Here is a 27640-nt window from a genome sequence, read left to right as displayed (position 1 = left end):
CACATATGTAACCAGTTTCTTGTATGCTTTGATTTTCTAATAAAATGATATTGTCTGACATGACAGCTAACTAAACATAACAATTGGATTCATACAGCATTGATACAATTTTTATTTGATTCAAAAGAAGACACTTTAAAAGCATTCTACAGAGTAAGACCATGTGTGTGGTGGTAAGAGCTCTTAATTTGGAGTCAGAGGTCCTGATTTATAATGTTTCCACTTACTACCTGTATAGCTGTGGGCAACTCGCTTACTATCTCTGGGCCTCAGTTTCCTCAGCTAGAAAATATGAGGGGCAAGGAACAGTTGGACTACATGACTCCAAAGGTCTTTCTATTCTAAATTTATTATTCCATGAAATGATAATGAAGATCATCATTCTCTCCTACATGCTATGAAAAATTTCAAAAGGAAATATTTAGTACCTTTAAAAAATATTTTAGTCACTTTATTTGTAAGAGCAAACCTGTCAAATGTTTTTGCCCACAATCATTTGTTATCTTCCATTTTTTTAGATATATTGAGAATCAATCCCTCAAAATTGTTATCTGTAACAAAGACTTCTTTTGTTTATATTTGATCTAGTCTAGTTGCTGTTATAGTTTTTCCCTTTCTTTCATGCCTTTTATACCTCCTCAGCATGTCATGAGACAAGATGTTAAGGGCTAAAATGGGGTAGGTTTCATTGTCCTTGATAAATAAAACACTTTATCATCAAAATGTTAACAGATCTTTTCCATTTTTCATTTCCTTGTTTTTCATCTTTTAGTTTCATTTTTAAATGAACTTAAATTGGGTTGAGTCAAATTTTCAGCAAAATTATTTTATCCTTTACTCCTTCTTTCTCATTGCTTTATGGAATGATACTTCTCACATTCTTCTACCCTTCTTCTAAAGGTTTTTGCATATTATCTAATATTCCAACTTGTCATTCCCTTTGACTTTCATATATTTTCACTTATCAAAAAGATCAGTTATTAGATAGCTAAGGTGATTTCTGAGATCAATTGGCCTTCTTGTTGTGGCAGTTACTTTACACTAGCTGAACTTTTAGCTCATCTTGTCTTGAGAGAATAGAAGACTTTATCCATAAAGACATAGACTTCATCACAAAGCATATATTCTTAAATCCTGGTTAACTATATCCATTTTAAATTTGTGATTCACACATACACACACACATTAATGAAGTTTAATCACCAAAGAAGAGTCTGACATATCGTTTACTTACTTTAAAAAATTATTCTGAGCTTTAAACTAGAAATATGTTTATAAGCTAAATGTCCATAGGACACAATTTTTATCACAATTATACCACAATTTAAATAACAATATTAATAATTAACTATTAAATTAATAATTTAATAAATTTGAATTGATAATTAAATAATAAATAATTATTATTAATAAAGTTAACCTTTCACAATATATAACTCTTAATTCCTCAATTATTTTTCTCTGTGACAAAGTAATTTACAAAGTGGTTGTCTGTCTCCCTTCTTACATACCTGATCAGCTGCCAAATCTTATCATTTCCATCTCTATAACTGCTTTTGTATATGTAAAATTCTTCAACCACACAGCCATCACCCGACCTCAGACCCTCATTAACTCTCTCAGCTGGATCATTGCAATAGTCTTCTAATTGTTCTTCCTTGTTTCAAGTTCCTTCCCACACCAATCCTTGCACCATGTAGCTAACAAAGTGATTTTCATAAGGACCTCCCATTAAAATCCAGTGGATTGTTACTGCATCTAGGATACAATATAAATTCATTTGTTTAACATTTAAAGTTCTTCAGAACCTGACCCCTTCCTACTTTTCCATAGTGTTCTTATACAGTAATCAACTCAACTCAATCTGTGGTCCAGCCATATTGGGCTACTTGCCGTTATTCCTACATGATGCTCCATTTTCTTTTTCTGTGCATTGACTGTCCACCATGCCTGCAATGTTCTCCCTCTTAACCTCCCTTCTTGGAAAACTTGGTTTCCTTGAAGACACTACTTCTGCAGGAGGCTTTTCTTGATCACCTCAGCTCTAATTTCCATGTCCTCTAAGATTGCCTTGTTGTCTAGTTGTATGAAGTTTGTGTGATACAAAGAAGCCCTAATGTGCATATATTAGATGGTGAATAAATGTTTGTTCATTTACTGATATTTTGCATATAAGAAAAGGGAGGGGGGACCTTTCTGGATGGTCCACATCATACAAGCATAGACATTTTCCTCTTCTTTTTTTCTTAATAAGAGGTAACAATATACTTGCAAGTGGCAAAGAATATTTTTCTTACTAGGAAATAGTAATAATAAATATTCATTATTTCATTTATTACTATATATATATTACTATATTACTTTAAGGGCATAATAAAGAGATTGGAAAAATATTTGTATAAAAAACACATGAAAAAATGAGTGCCTTCTTACTTTGTGGGAGCTGGCTTTTATTAGCCCTGCTCTTTCACTTCTCATGTACAATGTAAAACTGAGGCACCGGATTAAAAAAAAAATTCTTTTCTCTTCTTCTTGAGAAAACATTAAGCAAATATGTACATAATTTTCAGAGAGCACCATATGTTTTCACCCCATACTTTTTAGTTATCCACTTGTTTTTGACTTTCAATTGGGTACATGTTTGAAATGGAAATCTCTGATCTTTTGAAATTCATAATTAGCTATCATAATATTGGCGGTAATACTAGATGATTAGCATAGTTGAGAGATTCACCCTTCATTTGCACTCTCCCAACTTCACAATCAATAGTTATAGCAAATTTCAAGCAGAGATAGAGGCCAGGAGAGTTTTTAGCATGTTTGGTAAAATAAAATATCAAGCTGTGACCAATTCCAACTTTTGAACTCTGTCATCTGAGGATCACTTGATTTGAAATTTTTGGCACTCTATAGGAAGCCAGACCAAGAAGGACACAAAAACTACATTGGCAAATGATCTGTCAAGTGACCCAAGAACAAAATCGAGATTGGGTTGCCCTTTGAAATAAACCTATTTGAATTTTATTATCTCCAGAACACCTTGTGTCTCTAATCTTATAAAAGGTTAGTATTCCATCCATCAAAGTAAGATTAGAGCACTAGTTGATGTCTATTCTTGATGATAACTGAATACCAGAGTTAGGACTGCAAGAATGAGATTCATTATCATCAGCAGTTTTTTGTTTCTTTTTGTTACTGTTTTTGGTTGTTTTGTTTTTAATAGGGTAAACGGGCACTGAGGAAGTCACTATAAATTGCTACATATATTTCCAGGTCAAGACATTTATTAAAAAAAACAACAACAACAACAAAATAAAACTTGAGTGCATTGGAGTGCCTTTTCACATAACCTCCAAAAGGTAGCCATGTCTTATTTCTGTGCCTTTTTGGATACATCTACTCCTGTAGAAAGAATTATTAGTTGCTTTCTCAACACTTTTAGGGTAAAGTTCAGAGAAGAAAAAGAACGAAGCAAAGAAAAATAGAGTGTATGACTAATAAATTTCAAAACAATCAGCAGAGATTCAAAATCATAAGCTAATAATATTTCTTATTTTATTAACTTAAGCATTAATTCAATTAAATACCTTTCTATAGTTTTATATATTTTCCCTTTAAAGTGTGGTAAGCAATTCAGGAGTTATTTAAAACCTTGGAACTATGAATGCAGTGAGTGATTCTAAGTCAAATTGATATTTATGTCACACTTACTTAAATATCCTGACAAACATAAATAAGTCATTATTTTATTTCATTGAATAGTTTTCCATAGGAAAATTTCAGTTTTTCCAAATATTTAATATGTACTATTTAAATGTTCAATGGAACAATATCTAATGGGTAGAGACTGATATAAACATAGTCAGAAATTTATTTTATAAAAGAAAACTCCTGTAAATGACTTATAAAGGGATAGTTTTTTTTTCTTTTACAAGAGGAAATAAAGGTTTTCATCTATTTCTTGTGTAATAAACTTTTTATGTACATTTAAAAGCACATTTATTCTTCATTATTAATGAAAATATAAAACTAGTCTTGAACAAAGGAAAATGCAATGTGTCATGGTACCCATGCATCTCTGGTGACAGATGCCACCTGATTCGTTACAAGATGAACTCCCCTGAAAAGTGCCTCAAAGAGCCCTTTCCAATACGTTCCACACACATAGGTATCAGTGACATAGATGGATGAAAGCTGTTTTGACTCTTTTTTGGCTGTCAACATGAGTGTAGAAACATTTATGTTCTTCTTCTGAAATTACAAGATTCAATAGCCTTTTCCCCACGCTCATCATGTTCACAGTGAGATAAGAACATGTAGCAACTTTAAGTTTAAGGTATATAGCTATTAAAAAAAAAGAATGGTTTTTGGTTGTTTTTGTTTTGTTTTATTTTTTTGTTTGCCTTAATGTTTGCCATTTCTGAGAGTAAACAATAGGCATGCATTTGCTATGATTTCCTTGTCTTGGAGGATATTTTTGTATATATCCTTGAATCGGTAGAGATGAATTGTGTTAGATAGAAAGCAATTATTCAAACACCAATGGCCCAGATGTTCTTGTTATCTAAGAGTAATTACCCTATGGTCTTAGATCATTCTATTATTTTACAGCTAGCATGTTGTCCTTTAGAGACCAATTCTCATTTCTTTTTTTTTCTTTTTTTTTAATTAATTGATTGCTCTCACTAATCAGAATGCTATCACTGAACGCAGAGTCAAGAGATAATCCTGTTCCCTCCCTTCACCCTCCCAGTGCAGTATTAATTTGTCTGTGACTTTGGACATATCTCATGTTGGCTAGGTGCCTTCCCTATTTTTCCCCATCTCAATTCTTAAACCTCTTTCAGTAGGTTTCTTTTGTCCTTTTTAGTACCCTGGAGAGAAAGAAAGAGCTTTCAAGTAAGACCAAAGACTTATTACCTAGCATTCTCTTTCCATTAGAAAGCTAGGAAAACCCATTTCCTAAATTTTTATTTTTACATATGTTTTCTGCAACCAAAAAGCAAATTCTTTCTTATCTCTTTTCAAGGGATTTCTTTTTTTTAATCAGTATTATATACTGAAGCTCACTATATTGTTTTCTTCAAATATCTAGATTTCTCAAAATGTTGGCAATAATAAAATGGGGTTGGGGAAACCATAAACCTTTAAAAAGTCACTTAATTGTAATAATGGTCAAAGAAAAAAATGTGTGTGGGTGAAGAGAATACCTACTCTCATTACTCATTTTTAGATAAACATTATTTTACCAATTTGTTCATTTTGAAATACATTTCCTTTCAGTTAAATTTTAGTCTGGTGTTTGATCCATTGACCAAAGCAAAACTTTCTTGTCATGGCTACTCAGACTCAGGCCCCTTCATTGATTTTCTTCATCACAGCTTTTTGGTAAACAGAAAAATGGTGAATAGAAAAAAATTTATTTATTTTTCTACTTCAGTAACAGATTAGGTATTTTCACAAAGACCATTAGATTAGTTGATGCTCTCACAAGTTTAAGCTTTCCAGTTAAAAGCATTCACTAACTTATGGTCCCTTATATAGGAACTACTGGTTGGACTCAGCTGGCAAAGGAACTCCCTTTTCCTCCCCATTGACCAATTAAGCACTATACAATGACCTCCAGGAATGTAAAAATTGATAAGGGACTACTCTCTGCCCTCATGGACTTTATATTTTATTATTAAAAATAATAATGTCCTTTGGTATGGGGGAAAAATACACATAGCTTGTTTTCATAACCAAAAGACAGTACATTGAAAACCCAATTATTTTATATAAGTAACTGAAAATCTCTGCTAAGCAGCCATTCTTTAATTTGTTCGTTCAATTGCAATGGAAGTTTATGATGGTAATGCTGAGGTAGGGCAAGATCTTGATAAATGAATGAAAAAAAATACCGAACACTTACTCTCTACTAAACACTGTAGCCTCAGGAGGTACAGGGGAAAAAAAAACAAAGACATTCCTTACCCTCAGGGACCTTATAGTCTAATGACATTCCTTGGAAATTTTTTTAAAAAGTTAAATCATACTAAGTACAATTTTAATATTAATTTAATATCAAATTTGAAATATTATAGTATCTGTGTTTTAAAACTAGCATTTCTATGTGATATATAATAATCTGTTTAACCAAAACACTTCATTACCATGTCTAATATGTCTGAAAACAATAGGTCAAGAAGACCCAGCAGTACAACAATGCAGTATTCAACACTTCTGAAACACCACATGTCAAACACTCCCTCAAATGAAAATGTCATTTGTAAAATGGCAATTAATAACTAGCATAGAAAAAAGTTCCTAGTTATGTTATTATTTTATTCAGAAAGAGAGAGAGAGAGAGAATCTTTTGTAACGAATGAAAGTTTTCCAAGTGTCTGAATGTATTAGTGAAATTTTCATATAAGTAGACCAGGTGACTGATCCCATTATATAATGGTCCATGTGAGTTAGAAAGGAGTTTCATAGAAAATGTTTGCAGTTCCATAATTGTAGATTTGTCTAGGAGGTGTGGTATATTGGAAAGAACACTGCATTTGGAATCAAGAGGTCATAGATTCAGAAATGGAAAGGGTCCTTTGAGATTATCTGATTCATTCTTTTCATTTCACAGTTGAAGAAACTGAGACACAGAGAGGTTACCCAAGGTCACACAGATAGTAAGTAGCAGATCCAGTATTTGCACCAGTTCTTTGGACTCCAAATCTATCACTCTTCCTATCACGTTGACCTAGGTTCAAATCGTACTCTCCTACCTCTGACATTGGGCAAGTGATTTTACCTCTCCAGGTCTCAACTTCCTCACCTGTGAAGTAAAGAGATTGGAAGGGTTAAGTGTGTTTTAAGGTCACTTCCAATTCTAAATTTATGAGTGGATGATTTTTTCGTCTATACTTCAGAAAATTTTGCCATTTTCAAATAAAATTAGAGAATTCTACATATGGAAAGCTTTGCAATAGTTTTCATTCTATTTCATGTCATTTTAAAAATGTTTTGATATTTTATATATTCATATGAGTATATATGTACTAGAATTATACTGAATATTTTTATGAAAGGAAATTGTGTGTGTGTGTGTGTGTGTGTGTGTGTGTGTGTGTGTAGGCAGCTTGATGGCAATGGATAGAGTACTGGGCCCAGAGTCAGAAGGACTCATCTTCCTAAATTCAAATCTAGCCTCAGACATTTATCAGCTGTGTGACCAAGTCAGTTAACCCTGTTTGCCTTAGTTTCCTCATGCTTAAAATGAGCTGGAAAAAGAAATGGCAAACCACTCAAGTATCTTTGCCAAAACAAACGAACAAACCCAAATGGTGTCATGAAGAGTCAGACGCAATTGAGCAACACCGCTTTGTCTCTCTCTCTGTCTCTGTCTGTGTCTGTCTTTTTGTCTCTTTTTCTCTTTCTCTTATTTATATGAAGTACATATATATGAAATACATTTATATATATATAGAGAGAGAGAGATGTGTGTATGTATGTATACACACAGAGAGAAGTCTACCTTTCATCAAACACTGTGCTAATATTTGGAGCTCTGAATGTTGGAAAGCAGATTGTGTTGAGCCTCTGGGGGCTGGGTGGGGAAATAAAACAATCAACTGGTATTCTATATTGGTGAATTTTATATCACCAATGCAAAATTTTCCTCCTAGAAATTAAATAGATTTAACAACTCTAGGGAATGAGAGTTATTCTTGGAGTTGATAACATAACTCTCTAACTTTCTGTCTCCCTCTCCCTAAAATAGTTGGAAACAGCACTTTTATTATAGAAATGCAGGTTGGAGTGTGTCATGCTGCCTTATGAAGCATATTACATTAGCCAATGTTTTGGTCTAGAATGGTGTGTCACTGAAGCAGGCACTGACTATTTGGCAACTAATTATTATATGAACTTGCGATAGTTACCATTTCTATACCTCAGTATTTCAGCTACTCTTTCAATTCACCATTCAACACCTAAAGCATTACATTAGGAAACTTAATTTCCAAATCTCTGTGGCGTAATTTTTATTTAATGAAAGCCCAACTTCTCTGACTTTAATAGTCAGAGACCCCATCATAACTTCCACTTATTCCGTTCTCCCCTCACCCTGTTGTAATCTGAACCTCCCAAATCTTAGACCAAGTTAAGATCCTTCCTCTCAGCCCTGAACTAATCACTGGAGACAAACATGAGAAAGAGAGTATAAGACAAATTTTAGAAAACATTACTATATACCTTTTTAACCCCTTAAATTTATGTCCTATGTTCTTGGTCACCTGGTTTTCTTTACTTTTATTTCTGATCCATCTGGTTTATTTTTTTTTTTAAAGCCACACATACCCCTGACGGTTATTGAGGAATGAAACAAGCATTAATGAGAAGGGTTTTGTAATTTGTCCTAAATCTGGGAGAATTCTGGCTCTCCAAAGGAGTGGAAACTAGGGGCAGTGAGGTTCTATTAGGACTATCTGTTCCATGACTATTAGAGTAGGCTTTCATTAAATCAAGATGTTCCACAAGAATAAGCAGATCTGAGAATTTTGCTCATGTTAACACTGATTGCTTCAAGGGAGTAAGGAAAAACAAGTTGTGGATCACTCCATTCAGCTATTAGGTTATACAGGAACTACTGGGGGGGGGGGAAGCAAAAAAACAAACCAAAAAAACCCCTTGAACATCATCTCTCCTTTTGGATATTTCAGTAGTTTAAATATAACAATCTATGGCCATAAATGATTTAATCATCTTGCTAGATAGCAAGCTACAATAGAGCAAACACTATGTCTAATTTATTTATTTACTTGGTATATTCCTGAGTTTAACCTAGTGCTCTGAACATAGTAAGCACTTTATAAATGTTTGTCAAATGAAAAACAAATTTCTTTTAAAATATTCTTTAATGGAACTATTCTATCCATAATTTTTAAAAAATATTTATAATGAATAAGCACTGTTAAAAGAATTACTAGTGCACTCTAAAATTATAAGCTTGCAAAAGAAGCATTTGAGCAAACTACTTCTATAATCTCCTTTGCTTCTCAAAATCCATTGACCCAAATGACTACAGTTTCCTACTTGTCATGTGTCTCTATTTTATGCAGCAAAATTAGTACCTGTCTGTGGAAAATCTCAAATAGCATTTTAAGTCAAGTTACCTTATTTAAATATTCTTTCAACAGAAAAATGTTTCTGTACTATGTTGATTTTTAAAGTGTATTTGATAGCAAATTGTCTTATGGGTTTCTATTAAAAACCATTTAAAAGTGGATTAGATTAGATTACGTCTACTGGGAATATTTTCAACTCTAGGTCCAAGAGAGTTGAGTATTGAAAAAAGCTTCAGTTTTCCTTTGATGGCTTCAGCTTTGCTAGATGACTTTTCCGACAGTCATTCCATTTTCATTTGTTAAAATCTAACTTCAAGAGAATCTGGTTGGAATTTTAAAGCTATATAATGAAATTATAGGTTAGTAAGTAGAGTGATTACTTTTCTAAAGTGGATGAGTGTACACACATATCCTCTGTAGTTTTTAAAAATAATTGTTATGCTTTTGTGGTTGGCAGAGATACCAAAGTGATTTGACATGTCCTTCTTCACCTTATTTTATAGATAAGGAAACCGAGTTTAACAGGGTTAAGTAACTTGCCCAGGGTCATACACCTAGTGAGTGTCTGAAGCCAAATTTGAAATCAGGACCTCCTGATTCTAAGGCCAGAATTCTATCTATTGTGCCACTTAGCTGTCCCTTCACTTTATACTTTATTCCCTTGTGTTTGGTGATGCGACTGATTTTATTGTGATCTCTTTCCTTCCTCTCCAGAGCCATTTTGATACTTAAATCTAAATGCCCTCCCGTAAAGACCATTGCCTCATCAGGTCATGGAGGTGAAACTGAGTTCATGTAGATCATGTGAGCAAAGCATAAGTAGTAGAAGGAGTGAAAATGTGACCACGAGAAATTAGAAAGCTTCTTAACTTCCTCTATTAGATTTCTTGAGACAGATCTGTTCTTTTTTAAATTTTTTTCCCCTCTCGAATGCTTAGCACAGCACTTTGCACAAAGATCCTGAATAAAAACTTTGTGAAATTGAGTGCCCTACACAGAACCTATCCTGACTCCCTGTACCATTCCTGTAGAGGGATAATGTCACTTCTTAGTATCAGTATAAAATAGAGCAGGTTTGAATCTAGGAGATAGCTGGGTGGTACAGTAGACTTGGGATCAGGAGGATCTGAGTTCAAATATGGCCTCAGATACTAGTTGTGTGCACTGGGCAAATCACTTTAATGTCTCTCTGCTTCAGTCTCCTCAACTGTAAAATGGAGATAATAATTCAACCTGCCTCCCAGGTTTGCTGTGAGAATCAAATGAGATAATATTTGTAAAGTACTTAACCCAGCGTATACATGTAGTAGGTGCTTTAAAAATGCTTGTTTGAAAATTCATGTCTTTCTTGCCTGCATAGCATTTTTAAAAATCTTTTATTCTCTAGTCAAGTTTTTGAATGTTTACTTCCTAAAATATTATAGAAGCAATTTGAATAAATAAATATTGATTTAAAATAAGTGTCATATCCCAATTAATTTTAACAATATTGTTTATATCACTGCCCAGTGGTTCATAGAGTGGCACCTATTTCCAAGGACAGTAGTTCAGTTTTAATAACTCCTAAGCTAAAACAATGAAAATTGCAATGTATAATGTTTCATGACAGTTATTATGTCACTTTGGAATTACAGAATTTCATTAACTTCCAGGTTGAATTGAATTATATGAATCCGCAATGCCCATTAAAATATACTAAGAAAAATTGGTATTTGGCAGACAAGGTAGCAACAAAACACACCCATCTATTTTTGCATCCAGGACTAGTCTGACTGTCAGTAATTAGAACACCTGCTTAACAGGGCTTCTTTCGTATTCCTGAATAAGTTTTCTCATGCAGAAAATAATTTTTTTTGTAATTTAGACCTCATTATTTGTAAAAGCACCAATTATGAGCCCCACTTGAATACTTAAGTAGTATTTGTAATATGAGCAGATTAAATCAATATAATCTATTAAATTACAAAGGAAAAAATGGGGCAACTCCAGAGTAGTCTTTTTGTCCCCTTGGTCTTCTCTAAATAATTACTCTTATTTTTGCTGTGATCTTGGAGTTTTAAGTGAAACCATTACCAATGCTGGAGTCCTTTGAGTGAGACTAGACCTCCCATCTTGATTTTTTTCTGTTCCAAAGATTACAACTCCAAAGTTTTAAGCTAAGTTAACTTTTGGGGACAAATGGCTAAAATTATATTCAAAGCTAATTATATATCTATATCTATCTATATATGTAAATTATGTAATCTAAATATATGACTGATCTTTAAAGTATTTTATTTGATCCTACTTTAAATTAAGAATAATCAGAACCTGGATAATATCACTTCTCCACCAGAGAGTAAACATTTATTAACTTCCTACTATGTGCCAGGCACTGTGCTAAGCTCTGGGGATACAAGACAGGCAAAAAAAACAGTTCCTGCTCTCAAGGAGCTCAGCATCTAATGGGGAAGGAAACATGCAAACAACTAGGTATAAACCAGATATAGACTGGGAAAAATTAGGGATAAGCACCAGAAGGGAGGAACTAACATTACCAGGGATTAGAAAAAGCTTTTCATAAGAGGTGGAATTTTATCTGGGACTTGAAAGAAGCCGAGCTAGGCAAGCAGAATGATGAGGCAGAATAGAATTCAAGTCATGGAGAACCATCATTGAAAATGCTCAGAGTTGAGAGGATTGATTTTTTGACATGAACAGAAACGGGGTCAGGGTTACTGGATCATAGAATACATATGGGGGATGTGTGTGTGCGCGTGCATGGGGAGACAAAAAGAGAGAGAGAGAGAGAGAGAGAGAGAGAGAGACTGAAAAGGTAAGAAGGGGCCAGGTTTTGAACACCCTACATGTTATTCTAGCTCTATCTAAATATTTTCATATCACATGGCATGATTATACATGTCATTCTTTTATATTTTTCAGTTTTCTGTCACTTTTTCCCTTATCTTGCCCAAATCTCTTAATCCAAGGCATACATTGCTACCACTTTCCATATATATATATATGTATGTATGTGTATATGTGTGTGTATATACACACACACATATACACATACCTACATACACACACACACACACATATATAGATATATCTATATATATAGATATATCTATATATAGATATAGATATAAATATGAAGAGCATGAGTTGAAAACCTGGGTTGGAAGGAGCATTGTCAGAGAGTCTGTCAAGACAAAACAGTTCTCTAAGGGAACAGAGAAGCACTGTCAGTTTTATCAGTGATCTCATATTATATTCAATGATCCATCTTTGTCAAGGTATCCATGATGATGAATCATTGAGGCAGATGCCATGTTAGAATTCTTGGGGACCATGAATGAAGGTCTCTTCACATTGGATAGGGAATGCAAATGTTCCTTAGGCTTGCTTACCTGGTCTTTAAATGGGCATAGATTTTGTAATCACATATATTGAACAATTATTTAGTCACTAAATGAAGGATCTTATCATGACAATAGGGCAGTGTGTCATTCATTATAAAAGACAGTTTGGTGGTGAAAGCATTGACTTTGAAATCAGGAGAGAGACTCTAGTTCAAAATCATAACTGATAATTACTGTCTTTTTGATGTTGGGCAAATCATTTAAACATTCTAAACTAAAATTTCCTCATCTCCCCAAATAGGAATAATAATGCCTATTTATCTCATGGGGATACTATAAGGGTCAAATAAGACCAGATATATAGAACCTATTCAGGGGAGAGAAGGAGGAAATATCTTGTTATATAATGAGCCAAATTTGTATATAGGAACTTCTTAATGATTAATCACCTCTATGGTTCCTTTTGCTCTTGCCCAGATAATTTTGGGGATTTCTGAAGTTAACTTCTGTCCAGGATATTTGGTTCCATTCCTGTTAGCAAATCCGAGCTAACAATAAATTTAGAAACATAGAACATTTAAGAAAGAAATTAATGCTAAGACAAGTGTAAATATTCATCATCCACCTTCCTGGCAAGTAGTGTCATTCTACTGCCCCCCATCCCCAAAAGAACCCTAGCTCTCCAGCAACTCCAAAAACCAACACTTCAATAAGGAAAGACTTGACTAAGTGTCTCTAGCTGAAATAAACGGGGTGTGTGTGTGTGTGTGTGTGTGTGTGTGTGTGAAGTTATCATATGCATCCCTTCTTAGGTGTCTCAACCTTGCCACAGCTAACATGTCCACTCTCCTATCTCATCTCTAAGGAATAAAGTACCTCCCTGACCCACTACATCACCAGCCTGTTTAGTGTACAGATGTAAACCCAAAAGCACTTGTAAACCTGAAAGCACTTTATGTGAGTCAGTTATTTTGATGATATGCCTAGCACAAAGTAAGTACTTAATATATATTTGTTCCAAATATAAATAAATAAATAAAATGAAAGGGGCAGCTAAGTGGCGCAGTGGATAGAGTTCTGGCCTTGGAGTCAGGAGGACCTGAGTTCAAATCCGGCCTCAGACACTTGACACTTACTAGCTGTGTAACCCTGGGCAAGTCACTTAACCCCAATTGCCTAACCAAATACAATAAAATAAAACAAATATTTGTTAAATTGAATGATAAGAGACCATGTGTTATCCACTAACATATCTAGGTTGGACATTATAGGCTTGTAATACCCTGTCAGGTATGAAAAATCCTTCTAGTAGGAGGGTAGACCTAATGAAAAATTAACTTTTTTGTTTTCTTGCATCAAGTTTCACAATCTTCACTAACTTTTCTACTAGATTCATTTTTGCATCACTCTTCAGCTACCTAGTAAGACCCCCTGCTTTCTCCTCTAAAACAAACAAACAAACTCAGGTTTTAGCATGAACTTCTTGATTTATCATACCCTAGGATTGACTCTTATTAGAAATGGATGTTTCTACCTTCAGGAAGTCAAACTTTATGTGCCATTTCACCTTGGGACGACAGTTGGCATTCTCTGCAGTACAGTCATTGCAGTTTCCACTTGGCTAAACAGACTTCCTGCACAAGTAGTATCGTATGCATCGAGTGGATGGAATTTTGGTGGCATTGTGAAAAATCTTGCTAATGTAAGCCATCTTTGAGGAGAGATGTATTGGTAAGCATGAATGAGGAACGGAGGACCATAAAAGCTGTTGTTCATTATGAAAGCAATCTGAAATTTTCCTGCTTCATACTTTCTTCACCATAGAAATCCCCTGTAATTAATAAGGAAACAGGCACTTCCTGACACTTTGTACAAGGAAAGGCTTTCCTGTGATTCTGTGCTGAATGCAAAGTCCCAGAGACTCTTTGAAGGTCTCCACTTTTTTTTTTTTCCTCCTCCTAACTCATTCTTTTTATGCCTCTAACTCCTTTTAGGAACCTGTTTATCCTTGTCTTTTAGTGAAGTTCCTTGGTTAGAGCCTTCTTTCTTTCTTTCATATCCTTAGGGTATGCTTGGCTCCTAGGAGCTAGTCTACCCTGAAGAGGAATTACCAAATCATCAGGCGTCCTCCACCTTCACAATAATAGCAGTTTTAAGTACAAGATTTTCTTTCACTTGAGGCATTCTGCCCTGGAGCAAACAGATGTTGGCCTCCAGAACTTCCCACTGGATGAATAAAATCCTCCCAAATGTTAAAAAGACCTAACCAGGGTCTCTTGTTCACCCAAGGAGGCAAAGGGGTGGCCAAAGCAAACACTTTTAATGAAACTAGAGAAGAAAAAGCAATCAAATAGCATTTTTTTCAGCCAAAGATTCTCTGTAGATGAGGTGGTGGTGTTTTTTTTTTTCTGTTGACTGAAGGCTTAATCCAATTTGAGCTTTGCCTTCTGAAACTGGGAATGGAAGGACAATTTGGATTTTTTCCCCCCTAAACTAGTTCACAACTCAACACTATTGTTTACACTTAACACTTTGTCAACAATACAAATTTTGTTATTTTCTTCTAAATCTTTATCTTGGTATGCTTAAAGACTAAGATAATCTTCTCAATTCCGAAAGAAGCTAGGCTTCCAAAAGGAACTGAGCATGCTGAAAGTCAAATAAATGCACCAGAGTTTATAGGACATTATTTTTTCCTTCTCTGCCATAGTACCTTGAATCCTTGCCTTATGCCTGAACACAGATCGATGCTCTTTAAGGTTGCAGCATTTGTCATAATTGGCTGATACATTAGTGTCTTCCAACACCAAATATTGGCTTTAACTATAAGATCACTAAACCATATAATGACTTTGTACAGAGAATAATAGTTTGACATTCGAAGATCAGTGAAGCTGATAGAAAACTTTTCTTTGCTGTGACTACTTGATACAAGGATGCACACAAAGGATTAAACATTCAAGGAAACTCTTAGACTTGTGATTTAAAGGGATACCAAAAGAAATCCTGAGTTAAGGAACATAAAAGAGAAATAGTATAGTGCATCAGAAAGAGCATGGGTTCTGGAGTCCAGAGACCCAAGTTCTCTTTCTAACTCTATTACCTATATAACTAGGATAAGTCATTTTACCTCCATGTGTTGTAGATTCCTTATCTTTAAAAGAACAAATTGATCTCCATGGTCTCTTCTATCTTTAATTCTAAGATCTCATCTTTTTTTTCAATGTATTTGTTTTTATTCCATTAAACAATTCCCAATTATTAATCTCTTCTTAACCGGGGGTTGGGGAATGCTTGAGTTTTGAAAAGACAAAACCAGATTCATCAGGGTTACAAGAACAAGTGAGATTCCCTTTTGCTTTTAGTGAGGCACAAAGATGTATGAATCCAGTCTCTGGGAGATACGTCATTCATTTATTGAAACAACATTAATTAAGATCTCCTATGAGCAAGGCACCAAAGGAAATAAAATGGAGGAATGCTGCTTTGAACTTGAGACAGAAAATGAAGCTCCCTTTCCAAGAGAGGCATTTCTTCACCTGTCTGTGGGGATTAGTGGATAAGGGACAATCACTGTTTTTTTCCTCCTCATGTTTTGTTTAGCCCTTTAAAAATCTAGACCACATTATTGATTACTGACTATTCATTGCTGAAAGCAGTACTCTGTATTCAATAAATTAAGCTTTAATTCCTAAGCCTAACAAAATAATTGACCTCGAAAAGAAGATAAATGAACAGCCTGTCCCAGGCTCATGATTAGAATCTACTTTCTAGTCTCATTATATTAGTATTTTTCATTTGGATGATTTCTATTTTCTTTGCAGCTTCTTCCAATATCCTTAGAGCCCTCTCCTTTACTGAGTATTGACACTGAGGCTCAAGTATTTTTGTTCATGCTTTTGAAATTTGGAGACTTGTATTTAGTGCTTTTTAGTTAGAGCTAGTCTATCATTTAATTTCTGCTGTATAATTATAACTGCTTTATGAAATTCTTTATAATCTCAAAGATTTCCTTGGTTTTAATCATAATAATGATAGGCCCAATCATCAATACTACTACTAATGTGATAATAATTATTATAATACTACTTACTGAATATGGACTTCTGGGTGTCTCTTAAAATATTTTATTGGCAATTCAACTCTCATATCAACTTACTATTAATGATTCAGTGGTAATATTTGAAACAAGTTTTCTTACAGTAAAGTAACAATATGATCATTTGGCAAATATTTTTGTTTAAGTCTTTAATTTTAGAATCAGAAAACCTAGATTTTAATCCTTACCCTATCACCTGATAGCTTTGTGACCTTGGGTAAGAAGTTTAACCTCTTCAAAAGTAGTTTCCTAATCTAGACACAATAAAATAATAATAACAGCAATAAAAAAACCTACCTTAACTTTCTCACAGAGTTGTTGTGAGGACCAAATGATATTTAAAAGTATTCTGTACATAGTTTCCTGGGTCATTTTCAAGCACTTTGAAAAGTTACGTTAAAGTACCTGACTAGCCTTATCTAGTTATTTATTAAGATAATTATTTTTCTTATATTAGTAGATTAATGTTTGATGCATTTTATTTGGGAAATTATATATTAGAGTCACTTACAAGATCATGGGATCATAAATGTTGCCCTGGAAGGACCTCTGAAGTCAATTAATCCAAACTTCCTTTTATAGATGAGGAAACTGAATCCCAAGGAGATTGTGACTTACCCAAGATCATAATGGTAGTAAACATCTGATGCAGTGTTCTGTACTTAAGTAATGAAAAAAAGAACTTTTTCTTAATAATACCAGAATATATTTAATATTCCAAACTGCTAATGTTTAGTTGATAAGACAGAAGATGGAATACTGATTTGGTGCCAAGAAGATATGAGTTTAAAACTTGTCATATATTTCCTAGCTGTTTGATACTGAGCAAATCAATGAACCTCTTTCAACCTCAGTTTCCTCATCTGTAAATGGACATAATAATATCTACCTCACATAGTTGAATCAAATGAGAGTGTATATATATATATGTATGTATATATGTATGTATATATGTATTTACATATATATAATGCTTTGCAAACCTTAAGGTTAAGGTTAAATAGTTGTTAGCTAGCAGCAACTGTCTCAGTAATAGTAGAGATAGAATATTTCTGAAGAAAAATGTTACTTCTGCTTTAACAGCTAATTAATTTCAATTGATATTTTATGTTTATTTTTATTATTAATAATGTATTAACAATATGACCATTGGCCAAAAAAAAATTACCAGATTAAACTTAAAGCAAGTATTTCATCTTATTTTGCTTTTATTAAGCATAGTCAGATCTCTGGGGGTTTCTGAATCAAATTGATTTTGCTTCTATTTTCTTGTGTTTTTTTTTCCTTAGAATTTTTTCGAGAGCTCCTAGAGAATGCAGAAAAATCACTAAATGATATGTTTGTCCGGACATATGGAATGCTATACATGCAGAATTCTGAAGTATTCCAGGATCTGTTTGCAGAATTAAAACGATACTATACTGGAGGTAACGTGAACCTGGAGGAGATGCTGAATGACTTTTGGGCTCGGCTGCTAGAGAGAATGTTCCAACTCATAAACCCTCAGTATCACTTCAGTGAGGACTACCTGGAGTGTGTTAGCAAATACACCGACCAGCTGAAGCCCTTTGGAGATGTACCCAGGAAACTGAAGATTCAAGTCACAAGGGCCTTCATTGCTGCTCGGACTTTTGTCCAGGGACTGACTGTAGGCAGAGAAGTTGCAAACAGAGTTTCCAAGGTAATGGAAAAGAAGCGGCTTTCTTTCTTTCTATCTTTGGATTTTCTTTATTATTCATATATACAATAGATATACAGAACCTTAAAGTGTTTGTTTTTTGATATGAGCAATTATCTTCATTGTGCCTCAATCTTGGAGCTTTTCAGGTGAAGTCTGTGTATTCTTTCTATGGGGAAAGCCATTGGATTTGCAGTTATTCTATGTTGTTTAAAATATAGTGTCAATGTTTATCAGCAGTGTAGCTTACAAGCATTTGTCACAAGTGGTGCATTACAGGTGCTAACAATTGTAATCATTTGGCATTGCTGATGAGGGATTTAAAGATGGCAGATATTGGTGACCCTGTTCATTCACAGTTCTCTAGGAAGTCAGACACTTGTCATCAGGATTGCAAATTGTGACAAGTTGGGGTTGTTTTTAGGAGCATGCAGTACCTGGCACTTTTTCATCTTCGTCATTCTTGTCAAAATAGCCGTGGCTCGTTAATGGTGAAAGAAAGGACCTACCTGTGCGGACATCTACAGAACTGGTACAGGGAGAGCTTAAGGAATAAAAAGTATAGATTCTGGCATGGTAGTGCTACTGTAACTCCTTATCTTTGTCACCCAAGTGCATTGTATTGGATCAATGAAAAAAGTCAGTCAAAAATGCACTTTTATGCTTATCTTTTAGGTTTGTTTTTAAGCTTTCCTAGATTTCTTATTCTCAGATACTGTGGGATTCTTGTTTGAGAGAATGTCTGCCTTTGTTGAAGTTCCATCTTGGCATTTATCTGCACTTATGAGATAGTCCTTCCCGTGTATGAGTTTGGACCAGCAAATAAACTGAAAGATGTTTGCATTAGCGGCCAAAGGAAAGGCGGTAGATGAAGAATCTGTTACCGTGGCACCAGAAAAGGTCATATTTGAACAAAGGGGATTGCCAAACACTGAATTTTGTGGATTTTCAAATTTTATTTTTATTTTTGTAATCTTAGGACTGTGGCACAAAAGGGCAATTCAACGAGGTTTTTTGTTTGTTTGTTTTTTGTTTTTTTTTTTTTTCCCACATGCATTGATAACTAAAATGCCTTCAACTTTAACCTGTTTATAACTTCCTAGATTGGAAAATTTTATTTCCTTATTTGAATTCATTAACCTTCAAAAATGGACTATGTGTGCCCTCCTCTTTATGGTTCTTTAAAAACTCAATAAATAAAACAAATTTGTTGGACTTTAGTTGTTGTTATAGTGGTGGTTGTAGTAGTGATTTGTTTTTTGTTTTTTCATATTGACTCAATTTTTGTTTTTAAACTAAAAGAAAGTGCTTAAGTAATTGGAAGGGTTATTTGTGAGAGGGCTTTTAAAGCACATAAATATGAGGGATTCAGTCACATAAAGGGGATGTTACCATTTTCCCCAAAATAAACTTTCATTGAAAAACAACAATGCTGTAGTCCCCAGGGCGATTATAGAGTTAGACATAATTCATTTAAATTCCCCAAAGAGGAAAAAAAAAAAAAAAACCAGGTAGGAAAGCAATGAGAAACATGACCACATAAGTAAAAAAGAACTTCAGGCAAGTTTAAGGGGAAAAAATCATTTTGAAAAGCAGTGCTCTGTTCCGTGGTGGGATTTGGGGAGTAGCAAAATTTCATGGCTACATTCATGAGGTCATTGGATATAATCCTAGGACAATTTCACTGACTAAAAATGAGCTATAGAGAAGGACCTTCAGAATCTGAACATATATTATAAGAAGCAAAAATATCAATATCACACATTTGGTAAAAAGAAAAAATATGTATATATGTACATTACATGTATACTATTTATACATATATATGTATAATTTATTTCAGATACCAAAGGTTATGTACTCTGTGTCTTACATATAATCAGTGTGTGTGCATATGTGTGTTTCTGTATATACATAAAACTTTCTAGAGGTTTATATTGATTTCTGCTTGGAGGTAAATAATGTTACAATGTCTTAATGCATTGTCCTCTGGGGAGGCTACAGTGGGTTAAGGAGCCAATATGCCAGGAAATGCCCAGAAAAAATTAAGACTTTATTACCCTAGTGCTTTTCTGCTTTCCCATTCTTGCTCAGAGTTACCCAGGGGGCATCACTAATGTTGACTAGGGACATAGATTTTCCTTCTTTAGTTCTGCCTAGCCTGTGGTTCTACCTAACAGGAGAGGAGTAAAGACAGTTCATATCTAAGTTCATTTCCTAAGTTCATACATATATATATACACACACATATGTACATATATACACACATGTACATATACACATACATATACATATGTGTATAGATAGATATAGAGATAGATAGATAAATAGATAGATAGGACCAAAGACCCTAAAAACCAGCAGAGACAGTAGGCCCCAGACATTCAATAGGTGTTGTGTGTCAAACTACAGATGACATTTTTCTAGTCTGATTTTCAACTTACATAGTCAACAGCAGTCATGCCACAATGATTCTCCTAACCTCAAATATGCTGCCCATCCTCAAATTACTCATTTGTACTCTTCCCTCTTTTAGTAAGTTCCTTTTGTAGCCAATATGGATTTGAAAGTTGACTGGCTGGGATCTGGGGTTTAGTTTGTTGCCATGAAACAAGGTTAGCTCAAAAAGAGATTGATGGCCTTCCTACCTTCCAACCTTGGCCTCATTAAACTCATCATGTACTAGCCAACTGAAATGTTGACATCAAAGACATTGATTTTTAATATTAAGCCAGCTCAGTTAAAAAGAGAGGATGAGTGATTTTTCAAATAATTTAGAAGTCAGCAAATTTAAGTGGTTCACTGATGAGCCAGCCTCACCTAATGCCTAACAGATGGTACCTCCCTGACTAGGCAAGAGATGTATCCAGCTCTAATCTATAGAATTTCAGCACCCAAGCCAATTTTGTTTTCCTCAACAGCAAAATATTCCAGAGGAATGAGAGAAAGTACATGAAGTTTAAGTTGCATTCCCAAATGAAAATTTTTTTCTGTATTCTCACTGATAGTGATTTAAGCTCCTGTAAAGTCTCTTCATAGAGAAGAGATTTCTAGGTTATTTAGAAAGACCAACAACTTTAATTGAAGTGCTATGTGTCGAATTTGTATAATAGTGGTATAGTACTGACTTCAGAAAGAAACTGTTTGAATTACAACTTCAAAGTTGCTGGAAAACTCAGAGACCTGTATGCATTTCTAAATGTACTTACCATATTATTCCCCCTGCTGAAATTAGAACTTTTATTTTTTTATTATTTTTACCATTTTTGATCAATCCCCAAATTTTTAGCATTAAAAATGCACATATGAATAAGGTCAAAGTAATTAATTAATAGGATACAACACAAATGACCAATCTAATACTTACTTCTAGTAGGGAAGGAAAATTGATCAAATGACTCGTAGACCCCAACCCTTTACACACACAAGGTACTATGCAACTTTTAAGACAATTTATAAATGGTAGATGTTTTATATCCTTGTTTTATATATTGTTCCCCTATTATGGTTCCCTGGTTCACACTATCATCATGGGCCATTGGAAATAATTTATCTAGGGTAACACACACTTCTCCCAACTTTTTCTGTTTTTAGTGAAAGCAATATAGCCTATTTCTTAAAACTATGGACTTGGAATTATAAGCACAAAGTCATGGAGACTGTATAGGTTATCTAGTCCAAAACCCTTATTTTTACAGATGAGAAAATTGGTAAACTTTAGTAAAACTGGGATTCCAATCCAGGTCCTCTGAAGCCAAACCCAGCTTTTGGTAACATACCAAATTGGAAAGACCTGTGCTGAAATCCCACTTTATATATTTGCTAGTTGAGTGACTCTGGACAAATTACTGAAGCTCTCTGAGCCTGTTTCCTCATTTACTCAGTGAGAATAAGTAGTAGTACCTACTAATGTTGTGAGGAGCAAATAGAATAGTGTATAAAAGTGCTATTATTGCTGGTATAATAGCACATGAAGAGGATGCCTTTAAAAAGAGTATCCATTTTTCAGTATAACTAGAAGATACACAGGTGAGTGACACCTATCCAAGTCTACTATCCAGACTTGAGTTTCTGTATGAAGAGCTCTTTAAGGTAGTTCTATGGCTTTTCCAACTGAGGAAATTGGCCTGCCTTAGTAACATGTACCTCAAAAGCAATATAAGCACAAAAACTATGTCACACATGTTATTGACAGATTTTGACTGATGTTGTAATGGAACAAATTCTCTATCAAAATTATTAACCTTTTATGGCTTGAACTCTTCTCAGAATAATGTGTTTAAATACATAAAATTAAATTCATAGGATTATAAAAAAATGAAAGGTTAGTAAAAATAAAGATTATATGTAATATTAATATATTTATACTTTTTTCTCATCTAAGTCCACAAACCACCTGAAATCTGTACATGAACACTTTGTGAAGTCCATTGATCCCAGGTTAAGAATCCTTGTTACTAAGGAAATTTGATGAAAATACATTTTCATGATTCAGATCTGTTATTTCGTTGATATAAGTAACTTTTAACACAGAAGCTTCATCTACCCTGCAGATCAGAAATTCTTGTGATATCACAGCATGTTCTCAGACACTAAGACGTTAAGTAATTCTCCATAGTCAAATGTCAAGTGTGTAGCAGAAGAAGGACCCCTGCCCTTCTGACTCAGAGATTAGATATCTCTCTACAGTATGCTGCACTGCCTTCCTCACATTGTAATTATAGGCACAAAAACATTCCAAGGATTCTGAAAAAAATAAAAAAGATTTGGCGTCATTGACTGTTCTTGAAAATTTAGATTTTTCTTTTATTGTCCCATCTTCAAAGATATGATGCCGCAAGGACATTCCCTGAGGTAGTATCAATGCATTGTAGAAGTTTATGAGCCAAGATACACATCAAAAAGAATTTTAATAAAGGTTGACAGATATATTGCATGAATAGTGCTGATATAGTGAAGTAGGACCTATGTAGGGGATAAGGCGTTCCTGTTAATTCCTCTTTTTAGTTAAGAGATGACATGTTTTGCAGATACTCACTTGTAGGGAAAATCCTGGAGAAAAATATATTCCAGGACATCCTATCGATTGTCTCCACTGCTACCTTCATGATTGTATTCAATAGTTGGTTCTCTCTTAGCACACACATATTTCTTGGCCTTGATGAGGGGAATTCAAGGCAGATGAGTAGAATGTGCATTCCCAGGGTCTTAGGAAATATTGTTGATCCTATATAGCATCGAAACAAAAATTTTTTTAGTCTTTCTAAACAGGGTAGCCTCTAGTGAAAATGGATAATTCAGAGTGTCATTTATAGGATACTTTCAGAGGATTGTAATAATAGAACCCACAGCAATAAATATTAAAGAATAACATCCATTGACCCTTCTGAGGCCAACATGAATAGAATTGGTGAATTCATAGCAGTTCCTTGAAGGAAAATATCTGTATACCACTGCTTTATATAATTCTAGGAACTCAAAATGGGACAATGAATTATATTAATATATGTAATAGAATTTCTCATTCTTTCTCCTATATATGGATGAGCATATAGAGGTATGAAGAAGCAGAGCTCTGGTGTGGCCATTGTCTACAGGATTTCCAACACCCCTATAAAATCTCTAATACTTTCACAAGAAAAGTAGTCCTAGTTTCATCCTCATTCTTCATACACCAAAAGAATGTAAGCTTCTCCAGGGAAGGGATAATTTGGATTTTTGTGTTTGCTTTTGTATGGACAGCACCTACCTTAATGACTAAATGAAATAGATTTAATGAATATTTGTTGAATTCTGGATATCTCCTTTGGAAAATGTCATTAACATGGGCCTGTCTAGTCCCTACCCATTCTGCATCCCCCAACCCAAAGAGTAACTGCATAGATGTTAGAAATGTTTTAAAACTTTTTTAATCTCTTTGCTTTTTTTTAAAAGTACATTATTTTGCTGAAAAACAGAGAAAAGGAATTTTGTGTGAAAAAATAATGTTGTATTTTACTGTGCTTTCTATAAAAATTGACAGTACTTATAAGTTGTTTTTTAATGATACTTTTAAATGTTAGACAACAAAGCACTTTAAAAAAAAAAAACTCTTTCCCCTTTAGCATTTTGCTGTCCATGATAGAGGCAAGCACAGGGAGAATTTAAAAGCATGTCCTATAAAGTATTTTATTGAAAAGATGAACCCTGTAATACTCTCCTGCATATGTAGAGAGAATATCACTTTATAAAATATTTATGACACTATTTCCATAAAATATTGGTGACATCTTTTTCAGGATAGCGAAAAATTTTTTTCAAAAAATTTTTTTAGCTAGTATGAGGGATAGAATCTAAATTGAAAACCTTTCAGAGAAAAACCTGGTCTATAATTTTTTTAGGGGGTGAACTGTTAACTTTATTCCAGGCAAAAGTCTCAATAGTGAACCAATTGCTTTACTCAATTGTAGCTATTCTAGTTTCTGGGTGTCATGGCTCCTAAAATACACCTTTGATCAACCATCTTATCTTTGGGTGAACTAAGATACAGCCTACCTTAGTGAAGTCAAAAAATGATATAGGTCGTCCAAGACACACACACACACACACACACACACACACACACACACACACACACACCGCGCATGCAAATATTTTTCCCTTGAATTATCAGGAAATTTCAAGTGAGAGCTATTACTTCGGCTACATTGTCAATTATCAGTCCCCAAAGGGAGTGGACACATAGATGTCTTCTTGCTTCTAATATAACCAGAGGTGTTTTACATATATTTACCCTGAAGAATTGTTTACAAAGGTATCACAGGAAAGATTGCATGAACTTATTAAAATGTCTCTTAAAACAGCTTCTTGACTTCCTGAAAATCTATTGTCTTTTTTTCCTTTGGGCCTAAATTGATTTCTTTCTAGGCATAACATATGATAATTTGTGTGACTGCCTTACTGAGTGTTTAATGCAGCTGTGATGGACATTGGCCAAGAAGGTCGTTTTGTCAGTATCTGTATGTCATCATTGTCATTATCAAATAGCATTTAGATGTCAGAGTTCATTGCTGTGAGATGGGAAAACAGCAATCTGGAATAAAATGGAACTGTTGGAACAAGGTTTAGTTTGTAACATCAGATTATTTATGGTAAGTGTAAATTTGGACCTAATATCTGACAAGTCTAAACTTTGACATTTGCATTTAAAAAATTCATTTCTTCCAGGAATTCCACTAGTACCTGTAGCACTTTTTTTGTTTATATGTGACACGGAGTTATCGTCATCTTCTGTATTTGTTTCTTGAGCATCAGTAGTTCCATAAAACTTAGCATCAGTGTTTTCTTGTGTGTACTCATTCTTCAGTCATTTTCAGTTCAGTTGTTTCAGTGGTTTCCAATTCCTCATGACCCCATTTGGTAAGGGTACTGGAGTGGTCTGCCATTTCCTTCCCCAGCTCATTTTACAGATGAGAAAACTGAGGCAAACAGGGATAAATAACTTGCCTAGGGTCACACAGCTAGTAAGTGTCTGACACCAGATTTTAACTCAGACCCTCCTAACTTCAGGGTCAGCACTCTATCCGTTGCACCACCTAGTAGTCCTTTTTCAGTCATTACATGCTGAATGGGGACTGTGTCAGGGCCAGCCTCTGGGCACTTCAGGAAGGAATGGTAAAGACTTCTGTGGTACTGGTTTATATTACCAAAGGTCTGGTTTATGAGAATTGTGTTCTACAATTTCATTTATCTTTCGCCAGTACACAGAGCAAGGCTACTTTAAGTAGGACAGAGGTCTCCCTGTGCCAGGCATACTTCTGTCCTCAGGGCAGCTTCTGGCCCTGGTGTGCAATCCAAGTGACACAGCTGTAGATTTGAGGCATCATTGCTAGGCCTTGGTCCCAGCTACCAGCACCGAGTGGCAGGCTGGAGGCTTCTCTACCTCCCCTATTTTATGAGCTATTCCATCAAGCCAGGCTTTTCTTTCTGGATCCCTTTCCCAGTGCCTACAGGCTTTCGGTTATTTCTTTCTGTGGGCTTTGGCTGGCCAAATGCATTAATTGTAGTTTCTCCTTTGATTTATCATAATTTCTCCATCAGGCACTTTTTTTTTAATCTTTGCTGAAGTAATTGTGAGAAAGCTAGACTCTTTTGCTTCCTCCATCTTGGAGATAAATCTGTATTTTTTTTTAAATTCAAACAGTCAATCAACAAATGAAGAAGAATTTATTAATCGCTTATGTACCAGGCTTTTTGCTATGCACATGGAATATAAAGATATAAATGAACCACTCCCTGCCCTCAAGTACCTTATATTCTAACAGATAAGAAAACATATAGATCGTTATATACATTGTATAGGTACACATATATGTATGTACATATATATTTGCATACACACATATAATAAATACAAAGTAGTTTTGGGAAAGAGTGCAATAGAAATCTTGGGTTATACAGAAGGGATAAGAATAATCACTCTTGGTGTTAGAATAGTTTTGTCTCAGATTGGAACTATGTGATCTGATAAACTTCTGGAAATTTTTTTTCTGCCTTATACCCTAAGAACCATCTTCAAGCATTCTTAACCTGTATTCTGTAGACTTTTATTTTTAATGTTTTGATAACTGTATTTGAATATCATAGGTTTCCTTTGTTATCCTTTCCATTTTATTTTATACATTGAAAAACATTGTAAGAAAGGGTCCATCCAGAGGCTTCACCAGACTGCCAATTAGGTCTGTGACATAAAAAATTTTTAAGAATCTCTGATCTAAAAAGTGTGACCAGCATTTCTGAGTTTCTTCAAGAGGACCAGATGGATCAGGGCCTGCAAGTCTTCAACTCAGCTTAAGCTGTATTCCTACAAATAGAGAAGGAGTTAGATTGGATAGCCTATGGAGTATATAGGAATAAGGTTATGGAGGCCATCCATGAAGCATGCATGTGGATGTCACATCTGGCAACATAAGTTCTCAGCTGCATATATCTTCCATAGGATTACCTCTGCAGGCCCATGTTTGGGCACTTTCCATGAGTTGAGCTCCAATCCAACCTCTTCATATTTAGCTTGAGTAATACAGAATTGTATGCAAGGATTTTGTACTAACGGTACCCCCTCAAATAATTAAGGAACATATGGAAGTATAAGAGACTAGGGAAGGTGACTTTCAGTTTCAGCTGTGATTCCCTAAATGGCTTGTGTAGATATGACCTTGCCGAAGTGTTTTTGGATTTCATACCTTTGGTAAGGGTCTTACTTGTCCAGTAAAATACTGCTTTGGATGGAGTATTGACACTCTTAGAAATCTTTTAAATAACTTTGGCAGACTGCTCGAATAAATTACTAAATTACAGCTTTAGTAAATTACAATTCCAGTGCACAAAATGATGCACTAGAGATGTGCAAAATAAAAAAAAAAGTTAGGGATTTTTCCCA

The 27640-nt window shown here is 34.5% G+C and overlaps 1 protein-coding gene across 1 annotated transcript in view; it reads left to right on the top strand.

Annotated features, from left to right (window-relative positions):
- Window positions 1-27640, top strand: part of GPC6 (glypican 6) — a 1245595-nt gene that overhangs the window by 608241 nt on the left and 609714 nt on the right. The window contains exon 3 of the mRNA XM_027855687.1: window positions 17834-18225. Coding sequence (XP_027711488.1) covers window positions 17834-18225 — 392 coding nt within the window. The remainder of the gene's footprint in view (window positions 1-17833; window positions 18226-27640) is intronic.

The sequence above is a fragment of the Vombatus ursinus genome, unplaced genomic scaffold (genome assembly GCF_900497805.2).
Source record: "Vombatus ursinus unplaced genomic scaffold, bare-nosed wombat genome assembly UNPS02011014.1, whole genome shotgun sequence".
Lineage (NCBI taxonomy): Eukaryota > Metazoa > Chordata > Mammalia > Diprotodontia > Vombatidae > Vombatus > Vombatus ursinus.
This window is presented reverse-complemented; position numbering and strand designations above follow the sequence as displayed.